Here is a 13237-nt window from a genome sequence, read left to right as displayed (position 1 = left end):
ATTAAAAATGGCACTTTTTAAACGGACTGTACACGGTTCTCTGCATAAGACATGACAATCTGACATAAAGTCACATGTTTGCCATTTCAAAACACTGCCATTCAAAATGACACTACATGAGCTAATTGGCCAATACATGTACCACCTGGCCAAACACCTCAATGGTTAATTGTTACCACTTCAATCAGGAAGTAAGCACTATGAAAAGACCACAGGTGAGCACCTTTTGTTTTACAACAACAATGGAAGCCGTTGCAGAGAGAGGAAGAGGGAGGGTGAGAATGAGAGGGGGAGGAAGAGTGAGAGGTAGGGGTAAAAGCTGGTAGAGGAGTTCATGGCCAAAGAAGACAACAACTTTCAAATGAAATCAAAGCAACCTTAGTTGATCATGTCATCAACCATGGACTGACAATGCGAGAGGCTGGACAGAGAGTGCAGACCAACTTGAGCCGTTTTCCTGTCGCCTGTGTCATCCGGACATGTAGACTGGAGTACATGTATGTAACAAAAATGTATTTCACACTATGTAGTACATCCCATGTCATAGTGTATCAGTTGGGTGACACCTGTTTACTTCATGAATGGCTGATGTCATACACTAACTGCACAAATTTCCTGTAGAATTTACTCTACTGTGGGGGAAATATCTTTAGGCTGCATTGTCCAAGCCCTATATTTTAGTTTTTTTGTTTTTCTAAAGGACTGAGAGACGCAACCATGGTGGAGGAAGGGGCCAAATGTTCACCGCGGTACAGGAACCTGCCATTGTAAACTTGGTTTTGGAAAATAATGAAATCAGATTACGTGAAATTCAAAGCCACATCATCCAAGACAACACCATATTCAACAACATTCAACGAGTCAGTGTGTCCACATTGGCTCGCATTCTCAAGCGAAACCAAATCAGAACGAAACAACTTTATAAGGTGCCGTTTGAGAGAAACTCTCAAAGAAACAAAGAGGTCAGACGAGCATATGTGGATGTAAGTACAATATTGACTGCAGTACACTACACGCAACATTGTTTCCCAGTGTACTGGATAACACCATATTGACTGCTTTTGTTCTTTGTTTTCAGGGAGTTCTGGAAATGGATGCTCATGCAATCCCACATGAGTTCATCTTTATAGATGAGGCTGTGTTCAACCTAGCAAAGACCAGAAGAAGGGGGAGAAACGTCATTGGCCACAGAGCCATTATAGATGTTCCTGGCCAACGTGGTGGGAACATCACAATGTGTGCTGCCATCTCCAATACGCATGGTGTCCTCCACCGTCATGCCAACCTTGGACCATACAACACAGCCCATATTCTCCCATTTCTGGACAGACTCCACAACGTTCTCATACCACCAGAGCGTATGAATGATGCAGACCATCAAAGAACCCGGTACGTTGTAGTATGGGTCAACGTGAGCTTTCATCGTGCAGCCTCAGTCCAAAACTGGTTTGCTGACCACCCACCATTTCTCGTGCAATACCTCCCACCATACTCACAATTTCTGAACCCTATAGAAGAGTTATTTTCGGCATGGCGGTGTAAGGTATACGACCGGCAGCCCTTTGTGCGCATGCCTCTTGTGCAGGCTATGGAAGAGGCATGTGATGAGATTGATGTGGGTGCGATTCCCTCGATGTCTGGCAAGGGAAGATATTGCGTGTGATGTGGACGAGGCGTTGTGGCCAGACCCAGCTGTGCTGCAAGATGCTGCCTAATTATTTTTCTTGCCTCTTTTTTTTTATATATATTTTTTCTGCAATTTTCTTTTTCAGTTGACTGTTTTTCTGTGAGCATATTTTTGTTCAGTCCAATGTAAATATATCTGCTGTGCATATGTTGCACTGACTTGTTTGGTGAAAAATAAAAAATAAAATGTTTCAACAGCATGTGTGTGTATCTGCAAATATTTCTGTGCATCTGAAGAATTTTCTACAATTTGAACTATTTTAGTATTATGGCAAAGCATACTAAAGATGAGAGTGCTTTTCATTATGCCCAACAGTGTGTAGTTGTTTAGACAAAAATCTGGTAATATGAATGAAGTGTGTGCCATTTTGTGCAAGCGTTTGATTTTGATAATCCTATATGTAGTTTTGGTCGCAGTGCTTCATTTTGCAGGATATATGAGGTATTTTGCAGTTTGGGTGTGTGGTTTTGTGAATTGTGTTAAGTATTTTGATAAAACCAGCCTAGTTTGCAAAATTGTGTTTTAGCAATTGGGAAAAACTGTAATAGATTGTTTAATGTGAAATGAATATGGTTGATTTGTAAGGTTAGGGAGAAGTGCAGTGAATAGTGTCACTTTTTAGGATGTCAATTTAAATTAATGTATTTATGATTGTTTGCAATTTTGTCTTGCCTTTTAATCATTATATGTGTTATTGTTTTTACCATCAAGCGCTACTTTGGATACAAGCGTTTTAATTAGTACTTTCAAGTGATGTTCTCTGGGTCCACATTGTACATTTTGTTGTATATGTCTGTTACCCAAAATACATTCAATTCAATCTCTACCTGTGAATACATGATTTACTGTAGGCCTAGTTTGTATTTAGAAGTCATGAAAGTATGCCTTATTTACTTTGAAGAACTACTAAAATATAGTTTTTTTCAGACAGCATAGGCTGCAGCTCTATAGAAATGAGATGATGATTTGGAATTAAATAATAATGTCCTCAAATAAAACATCTGAATATTTTTTTTAGAATCTAACCGAAACTGAACCAAAATCAAATAGAACCAATCACTCAGCACTACTATATGATGAGGAATTTGGGCTTGCCAAGTCATTTTCTGAACTGATAAAAAGCAAGAAATGTAGAATAAAGGAGTGTGTGTGTGTGTGTGTGTGTGTGTGTGTGTGTGTGTGTGTGTGTGTGTGTGTGTGTGTGTGTGTGTGTGTGTGTGTGTGTGTGTGTGTGTGTGTGTGTGTGTTTGTGTGTGTGTGTGTGTGTGTGTGTGAGAGAGAGAGAGAGAGAGTTTGAGGAAGTGAACATGACAGATTTAACAGTCCAGAGGGCAGCAATTAGCTGATTCCCTTCTTATCCAATCAGTGTTACCTTCAGCTCAGGTTTATGTTCAGCTCTGCCTGCCTGGTTCTTTCTACCTGCCTCTCTCTGTCTGCCTGTTTCTCTTACACACACTGCTGAATAGACACTACGAATTCACACAGCGCACCACTCACATTAACACACACACACACACGATCACACACACATAGAAATGCAGTGCGTATCAAAATACCCAAACTGAAAAGCACACAAATACACACACCATACTGAACCCACAAAATCATGCAGTAATCAAGGTGACTAGAAGACAGACAAACACACACTGAACTGTGAGAGAGATGGTCTGGTTGAACACTCTACATTTTATTCATGTCATAGTGATTTAGTGAGCCCAGTACTGTACAGTGGATAGCGCCATTGATTCACATTATTAGACATTTTATTGACCACATAAAACTCTGAAATGGACTGTCACATTTTTATGGGGGACCTACAAGACAGGAATGGGCACAATACCACGCATGTGAAAATCACAAGGAAATCTGGAGAAATGAGTCGAAGTTAACATAATCTGAAACAAAAATAGGTCAGGGCTTCAGACAATGCCTGTTGTTCACCTGTTGTTCTGCTCAAAGGTCCACATATTCACACCCCAAGATCTCTCTCACTCTCTCACTCTCTCTCATTCTCTCTCATTCTCTCTTTCTCATTCTCTCTCATTCTCTCTCATTCTCTCACTCATTCTCTCACTCTCTCTCATTCTCTGTCATTCTCTCTTGCTCTCTCTCTCTTTCATTCTCTCTCACTCTCTCTCATGCTCTCTCTCTCATTCTCTCTCACTCTCTCATTCTCTCTCATTCTCTCTCATTCTCTCTCATTCTCTCTCTCTCACTCTCATTCTCTCTCACTCTCATTCTCTCTCACTCTCTCTCATTCTCTCTCTCTCATTCTCTCTCACACACACACACACACACTCCCCCACTCCTAACAATTGTGTCTTGTGTCTTTCCTAGGCTGGGACAAAAGAGTGGACTATGAGCCAGGCACAGGCAGCAAACAGCTGTTTCCCAAGATGAATCTGGAGACGTGTGGAGGGCTTCTCTCCTCAGTGAGGACCACGGTGGAACTACAGACCAGCCATATTGGGAAGGGCTGCGACCGGGAGACCTACTCTGAGAAGTCCCTGCAAAAACTCTGTGGTACGCACCTCATGGGATAGATACACTCCATAGCCAAAAGTATGTGGACACCTGCTCGTCGAAGATCTCATTCTAAAAACATGGGATTAATATGTAGTTGGTCCCTCCTTTGCTGCTATAACAGCCTTCACTCTTCTGGGAGTCGGCATTTCAATGCATCCCAAAGGTGTTCGATGGTGTTGAGGTCAGGTCTTTGTGCAGGCCAAACAAGTTCTTCCACACCGATCTTGACAAACCATTTCTGTATGGACCTCGCTTTGTGCACGGGGGCATTGTCATGCTTAAAAAGGAAAGGGCCTTCTCCAAACTGTTTCCACAATGTTGAAGCACAGAATCATCTAGAATGTCATTGTATGCTGTGGCGTTAAGATTTCCCTTCACTGGAACTAAGGGGCCTAGCCCAGACCATGAAAAACAGCCCTAGACCATTATTACTCCTCCACCAAATTTTACAGTTGGCGCTGTGCATTGGGGCAGGTAGCATTGTCCTGGTGAAGTGTGATTCATCACTCTAGAGAACGCGTTTCCACTGCTCCAGTGTCCATGGCGGCGAACTTTACACCACTCCAGCATTGTGCATGGTGATATTAAGCTGTGTGCGGCAGCTCGGCCATGGAAACTATTGGTGGAAAAAGTAATGTATCGTCATCCTTGAGTAAAACTAAAGATACCTTAATAGAAAATAGCTCAAGTCAAAGTTGAAATTCACCCAGTAAATACTACTTGAGTAAAAAAAAGTATTTGATTTTAAATATACTTAAGTATCAAAAGTAAATGTAATATTTAAGATATACTTAAGTATCAAAAGTAAAAGTATAAATAATAAAACATTCTTTATATTCAGCACACCAGACAGCACAATTTTTAAAACAATTTTTTACATTCATAGCCAGGGGCACACTCCAACACTCAGCATCATTTACAAACAAAGTATATTATTTTCTTTAGGAATGTAGTGAAGTAGAAGTAAAAGTTAAAAAAAAGTATAAATAGTATAGTAAAGTACAGATACCCCAAAAAACTACTTAAGTTGTACTTTAAAGTATTTTTACTTAAGTACTTTGCACCACTGATGGAAACTCATTTCATGAAGCTCCCAACAAACAGGTCTTGTGCTGACGTAGCTTCCAGAGGCAGTTTGGAGCTCGTAGTGAATGTTGCAACCGAGGACAGATGATTTTTACGAGCTACGTGCATCAGCACTCTGTGGGCCCGTTCTGTGAGCTTGTGTGGCCTAACACTTTGCGGCTGAGCTGTTGCTGCTCCTTGACGTTTCCACTTCAAAATTACAGCACATACAGTTGACCGGAGCAGCTCTAGCAGGGCAGAAAATTGACTAACTGACTTGTTGGAAAGGTGGCATCCTATGACGGTGCCACATTGAAAGTCCCTGAGCTCTTCAGTAAGGCCACTCTACTGCCAATGTTTGTCTATGGGGATTGCATGGCTGTGTGGGTGATTTTATACACCTGTCATCAACGGGTTTGGCTGAAATAGCCAAATCCAATTTGAAGGGGTGTCCACATACTTTTGTATAGTGTATTTCTCTATAAATGGCCATAGGTTAGTCGAAGCATTTCACAATTAGATATTCGTTGCATAATAGAACAAAGCCACTCCAAAAATCATCAGACTGTAGAGAACTTAATAAAACACCAGTTAAACTCCCCAGACCAGGTCTTCTTTCTCTTGTCTGTTGGTAAAGCTGTGTTAAATGAAGGTAGCAGAATGCAGACTTTAAGCTCTGCTGCTGTTAATGACGTGACAGAGCGAAAGTATTAGCTGCTTGAGCTAGCTGTCTCCTCAGTGAAGAGCCTGTCTACACCTCCGTGTTTGTACAGAGAACATGACAGAGAAACATCAGCTCTAACGCCGCCGCTAACTCTTTCATTCGGCACACAGCAAGGTATGGTGGTGGTGGGGGGTGGAGGGAGTCATCGTCAGACCCTTATCTGAATGGATAACTCCCTCCCAGTTCCCTCTGTATGCATGGTTTACTGCTAAAGAGCCTTTTCAAAGCCTCCCAGAATCATTATCTGATACCAAATAGAATAAATTGTAATTGCTTTTTTAAAGCACAATCAATTTGAGATAATGTACAAAGACATCTGCAAACAGAATTGTGGGCGGTGGTGACGGCGGTGGCGGTGGTGACGGCGGTGGCAGGGCACCGCGCATCTATTTACTCCCAGAATCTAATCACTGCAAGTCAAAACCTCTACACAGCCATGAAAAGCAGTCAGGGAGAAACAGACTTTAAAGACAGGCAGGGAAAAAAATCATTAATTAATACTCTAATGTTCTGTTATTAGCATAAAATGAACAGATGCATGTTTTAATTGTCTGTCTGGAAGGAGAGATATAGCAGAGAGATGGATCATATTGTATCAATGTGTTTTATTTGGAGCCTTGCTGTGTTTTGGAGGTACCACCATCACTGTGTCATAGCTGTTATAAACCATTTATTAATGTGCTATGCCTGTGTAATAAGGCATTACTTAAGATCTTTACTATTATAGTGGCAGGGCACAAAAGTCAATAGAGCTGTATTTTAGTGGGGGCATGTTAGTGCTGCAGAGGAGCACTGTGACAAGGCGAGAATTATGTTTATCAAGAAGACATTGACAAAACAAGAATCTTTCAGGAAAAAAAAGATGTTGAGAATGATGGAGTGAGCTTAGAAAACACAGACACAGAGAGAGAGAGAGGAAGGGGAGAATGAGAGAGGGGGAGAAAGGGAAAGAGGATACATTGATTTGATGGATGTTCTGACTGATCGGTTTTTATTTTCCTGTGAAAGGATCAAAAAACAGTCTCTCCTCTGTAATAGCTTGTCTGATTGGCTGTGTGGGGAATTATCACTCGTTATAAACACAGAACATGAAATGAATTCCAGCCATCCCTTCTTTCTTTCCTTTACTATGGTGTTCTGTAGGTTTCTTAGTGTCCATGGAGGTAGATAAAGCAGTATGTACTGTAGGCATGGCCATTTCTTATGATGACTTTCATCCACTCCTACCTCTGAAAGTCTGTTTAATTTGTCACAAATCAATACTCACATCCACTATCAATCTCTGAACATCGATTTATACATTAAGCCTGGAAGTTTGGCTTATTCATAAGTGATCATAGCCAAGGTCAGTCTGAATCATCTGTATATCTGTGTTGATTTCTATTTCTTTGCTGTTGGGCTTCCCTATCTGTTCCCACGGCAACAATTACCCAGGGGCCTCGTCAGGCAGCACAGACCTTCTCCCCGCCCCCAGTGCCTCCACCAATTGGACGGCGTCCCTGGTGACGGACAGTGAGCGGGACAGCGACCTCATCTTCCGGTTTGACGGGCGGCAAGCGGCGAAGATTCCGGACCAGGTGGTACCACAGAACCTGACTGATCAGTTCACCGTCGCCACGTGGATGAAGCATGGACCCAATCCTGGACTGAGGGCGGAGAAAGAGACCCTGCTCTGCAACTCTGATAAGACAGGTTAGAAGAGGGGAAGGAAGGTAGGAGGGAAGGTAGGAGGGAAGAGAGAGGTGTGGCTGGGAGAGAAGTAGAGTGGGAAGGGCTGTGTGGAGAGGGGCGGGAACATTGAATGGATGTGTTCTAATGGTGGTAGGTGTGACCTATCGATAAGGGGTGTGGTCTACTGACTAGAATGGGTTTATCTTCACTTAAGAGAAGGTGTCTTAAATCAAACGTTTTGGTAATTTTTGGGAAGCTGTGTTACCTTGACGTGCTCTTCTCTTTCCTCATCCCCTCTCCAGAGATGAACAGACACCACTACTCCCTTTACGTCCATAACTGTCGTCTGGTCTTCTTGCTCCGGAGAGACTTCATCCAGGTGGATACCTTCAGACCTGCAGAGTTTCACTGGAAACTGGATCAGGTAGGCTACACAGTAGACTGTGTCCATCCGTGATATTCATTTGTAATGGACTGTACCACTAAAGAGGGACAACTTGTCCTTACGAGCATGCTGTCTATGAAACATGATGTGATGTTCAAATGGCCTGGACTGACCACAACACCTAAAGTCCTCATCCTAGAACCTCTCTAAAAGCCTCGATGCACAGAGCAGTTGAGACCGTTTTAGACCTAGACATATGAAGACCATCTGTATATTGAAAGTACACCAGTGTGTGTGCGTGCGTGCATGCGTGCGTGAGTGCGCGTTTCCTCTGGGGATGAACAGGAGATGGCGGTGAGGATATGTTTGTCTGGAGATACACTGACTCTTGGCCAAGCCTAGCAGGCTGACGTGTGTGTGTGTGTGTGTGTGTGTGTGTGTGTGTGTGTGTGTGTGTGCGCGTGCGCGTGTGCGTGCGCGCGTGGTTCCTCCGGGGATGAACAGGAGATGGCGGTGAGGATATGTTTGTCTGGAGATACACTGACTCTTGGGCAAGCCTAGCGGGCTGACGTGTGTGTGTGTTCATGTACAGTGACAGCAGCAGCTCCCTCTCGCTTGAGGAGGTGAGTCTGTCTCAAGGTCGGCCAGGTCACGCTAACTGTCAGTCTCCAGACCCTGAACGCAGCTCTCTGTTTGCACAAAAGAGACGTGCAGCTGAGGCCGGGTCGGTGAGAGGCAGAGTGCGGGGGCTAGTGGGTAATTTGAGGACAGATCACTGGCTGTGATTGGAGGAAGGACAGGGGGTCAGAGCGTGACCTTGTGACCGGGGTTGACCTCTTGTGAGTCACCGCCTGAAGAAGTTCTGTAACATTCCGGAACAGAACACAGTTAGACAAGACATGGCTGCCTGTCTCTCCACATCTCTCTCAACTGGAGTCATCTAGTTACTCTTCCTGTGTTTATTTCTTGCTCCTTTGTGCCCAGCGCCGTCTACATTAACCAGCTTTGTTACAACTGGGGCCAGGGTTGGGGTCAATTTCATTTTAATTCCAGTCAATTCTGAAAATAAACAAAACTCCAATTCCAAAAGACCAGCAAATCAACTCCAAGTGATTTTAACTGGAAATCTGTTCCAAAGTATTATCATGCGTCAATTGTTGGGCTTCTTGCTGTCAATTTGCCCCCCACACACACACACACACACACACACACACACACACAAATGTTTAAGCGTTTAGAAACAAATACTATTTTTATTTACAGTAAACGTGACTCCAAAATGACACATTACATTATTTACCATTCATTTCTATTGGCCACAAAATAATCTGAAACACAACCAAAACAACGACCAAATGCATCCCTGATAAGGCTACCTGTTAAGGCTACCTGTTAAGGCTACCTGTTAAGGCTACCTGTTAAGGCTACCTGTTAAGGCTACCTGTTAAGGCTACCTGTTAAGGCTACATGTTAACCTGTTATGGCTAGGGGGCAGTATTTTCACGGCTGGATAAAAAAAACGTACCCGATTTAATCTGGTTACCACTCCTACCCAGTAACTAGAATATGCATATACTTATTACATATGGATAGAAAACACCCTAAAGTTTGTAAAACTGTTTGAATGGTGTCTGTGAGTATAACAGAACTCATTTGGCAGGCAAAAACCTGACAAGGTTTCAGGCAGGAAGTGGCCTGTCTGACAAGGTGTCGTTCTTCTTGTCTCTGTTTATTGAAGAGTGAGGATCTTAGCTGTCCCGTGACACTTCCTACGGCTGCCATAGGGTCTCAGAAGGCGGTAAAAAGCTGAATCGTGGCTTTGCAGGCTCTGGCTGAAAAAAAGTAGCGCGTTTGGGTAGTGGCTGGTTACAGTACTGTGAGACTCAGGCTCATGCCCGCGTCAACCGAAAGCTTTGTTTACTTTCCTCTGTTTAGCTAAAAGGAGATTCCCGGTCGGAATATTATCGCTTTTTTACGAGAAAAATGGCATAAAAATGGATTTTAAACAGCGGTTGACATGCATCGAAGTACGGTAATGGAATATTTAGATTTTTTTTGTCACGAATTGCGCCATGCGCGCGACCCTGATTTACCATTTCAGATAGTGTCTGGGACGCACGAACAAAACGTCGCTATTCGGATATAACGATGGATTATTTTGGACCAAACCAACATTTGTTATTGAAGTAGCAGTCCTGGGAGTGCATTCTGACGAAGACAACAAAAGGTAATCAAACTTTTATAATAGTAAACCTGATATTGGTGAGTGCTAAACTTGCCGGGTGTCTAAATAGCTAGCCCGTGATGCCTGGGCTATGTACTTAGAATATTGCAAAATGTGCTTTCACCAAAAAGCTATTTTAAAATCGGACATATTGAGTGCATAGAGGAGTTCTGTATCTATAATTCTTAAAATAATTGTTATGCTTTTTGTGAACGTTTATCGTGAGTAATTTAGTAAATTCTTAGTGAATTCGCCGGAAGTTTGCGGGGGGTATGCGAGTTCTGAACGTCACATGCTAATGTAAAAAGCTGGTTTTTGATATAAATATGAACTTGATTGAACAAAACATGCATGTATTGTATAACATAATGTCCTAGGGTTGTCATCTGATGAAGATCATCAAAGGTTAGTGCTGCATTTAGCTGTCTTCTGGGTTTTTGTGACATTATATGCTAGCTTGAAAAATGGGTGTCTGATTATTTCTGGCTTGGTACTCTGCTGACATAATCTAATGTTTTGCTTTCGTTGTAAAGCCTTTTTGAAATCGGACAGTGTGGTTAGATAAAGGAGAGTCTTATCTTTAAAATGCTGTGAAATAGTCATATGTTTGAAAAATTGAAGTTTTTGTATTTTTGAGGAATTTGTAATTCGCGCCACGCCTATCATTGGATATTGGAGCAGGTGTTCCGCTAGCGGAACGTCTAGATGTAAGAGGTTAAGGCTACATGGTAACACTACCTGTTAACACTTATTGATAACACTACCTGTTAACAATACCTGTTAACACTTGTTGATAACACTACCTGTTAACACTATGGCCAACCACTATGGCCAACCTCTTTGCCGAGATAGGTAACCGTTGCCTTCCCAAACTCGGCCAAGTTCAGGGTTAAAGAAGCAGCTGCCAAACGCTCACATACTACCCTTAGAGAGTTAACATGATCTGACCACTCAGATGAATAAATCACTAGATCATCAAGATATGCACTACAATTGGGAACGCCAGCTAATACTGTGTTAACCTGTTATGGCTAGGGGGCAGTATTTTCACGGCTGGATAAAAAACGTGCCCGATTTAATCTGGTTACCACTCCTACCCAGTAACTAGAATATGCATATACTTATTACATATGGATAGAAAACACCCTAAAGTTTCTAAAACTGTTTGAATGGTGTCTGTGAGTATAACAGAACTCATTTGGCAGGCAAAAACCTGACAAGGTTTCAGGCAGGAAGTGGCCTGTCTGACAAGGTGTCGTTCTTCTTGTCTCTGTTTATTGAAGAGTGAGGATCTTAGCTGTCCCGTGACACTTCCTACGGCTGCCATAGGGTCTCAGAAGGCGGTAAAAAGCTGAATCGTGGCTTTGCAGGCTCTGGCTGAAACAAAGTAGCGTGTTTGGGTAGTGGCTGGTTACAGTACTGTGAGACTCAGGCGTGTGCCCGCGTCGACCGAATGCTTTGTTTTCTTTCCTCTGTTTAGCTAAAAGGAGATTCCCGGTCGGAATATTATCGCTTTTTTACGAGAAAAATGGCATAAAAATGGATTTTAAACAGCGGTTGACATGCATCGAAGTACGGTAATGGAATATTTAGATTTTTTTGTCACGAATTGCGCCATGCGCGCGACCCTGATTTACCATTTCAGATAGTGTCTGGGACGCACGAACAAAACGCCGCTATTCGGATATAACGATGGATTATTTTGGACCAAACCAACATTTGTTATTGAAGTAGCAGTCCTGGGAGTGCATTCTGACGAAGACAACAAAAGGTAATCAAACTTTTATAATAGTAAACCTGATATTGGTGAGTGCTAAACTTGCCAGGTGTCTAAATAGCTAGCCCGTGATGCCTGGGCTATGTACTTAGAATATTGCAAAATGTGCTTTCACCAAAAAGCTATTTTAAAATCGGACATATCGAGTGCATAGAGGAGTTCTGTATCTATAATTCTTAATGATGTTCCTACTCGCACAAATGTGTTGGAACATGACATTAACCTCTATGGGCTAGGTGGGACGCAAGCGTCCCACCCGTGGTGCACTCCATCAACAGCAGGTGCATTTCAAGAGCGGCAAATTTGAATCCAAATAAATGTCAAAATTCAAATTTTTCAAACATACAACTATTTTACACCCTTTGAAAGATAAACATCTCCTTAATCTAACCACGTTTTACGATTTCAAAAAGGTTTTACGGCGAAAGCATAAATTTAGAGTATGTTAGGACAGTACATTTACAAGAGTTGTGTGTAATGTTTTGTCAATTCAAAGACAGGGTCACCAAAACCATAAAACCAGCTAAAATGATGCACTAACCTTTTACAATCTCCATCAGATGACACTCCTAGGACATTATGTTAGACAATGCATGCATTTTTAGTTCTATCAAGTTCATATTTATATCCAAAAACAGCGTTTTACTATGGCATTGATGTTGAGGAAATCGTTTCCCTCCAATAACCGGCAGTCAAGTCAGCACCACAAATTAAATAATTAAAATTAGAAAACATTGGTAAAATATTATATTGTCATTTAAAGAATTATAGATTTACATCTCTTGAACGCAATCAACTTGCCAGATTTAAAAATAACCTTACTGGGAAATCACACTTTGCAATAATCTGAGCACTGCGCCCAGAAAAATACCCGTTGCGATACAGACTAGACGTCATGTTGGGGAGATCTAAAATCGAAAATACTATGTAAATAATCCATTACCTTTGATTCTCTTCATCAGATGTCACTTCCAGGTATCACAGGTCCATAACGAATGTAGTTTTGTTCAAAAAAGCTCATCATTTATGTCCAAAAATCTCCGTCTTGTTAGCACATGATCTAAACCCGCCGGACTTCACTTCATGAACGAGGGGAAAAAATATATTTACGTTCGTTCAAACATGTCAAACGTTGTATAGCATAAATCATTAGGGCCTTTTTTAACCAGAACATGAAT

The 13237-nt window shown here is 42.0% G+C and overlaps 1 protein-coding gene across 2 annotated transcripts in view; it reads left to right on the top strand.

Annotated features, from left to right (window-relative positions):
• Positions 1–13237, top strand: part of LOC106613128 (calsyntenin-2) — a 443615-nt gene that overhangs the window by 351342 nt on the left and 79036 nt on the right. For both annotated transcript variants that reach the window (XM_014215083.3, XM_014215084.3), the window contains exons 6-8: positions 4025–4210; positions 7437–7694; positions 7976–8097. In XM_014215083.3, coding sequence (XP_014070558.2) covers positions 4025–4210; positions 7437–7694; positions 7976–8097 — 566 coding nt within the window. The remainder of the gene's footprint in view (positions 1–4024; positions 4211–7436; positions 7695–7975; positions 8098–13237) is intronic.

Source organism: Salmo salar, chromosome 09, assembly GCF_965601325.2.
Source record: "Salmo salar chromosome 09, fSalSal1, whole genome shotgun sequence".
In the NCBI taxonomy this organism is placed as follows: domain Eukaryota; kingdom Metazoa; phylum Chordata; class Actinopteri; order Salmoniformes; family Salmonidae; genus Salmo; species Salmo salar.
This window is presented reverse-complemented; position numbering and strand designations above follow the sequence as displayed.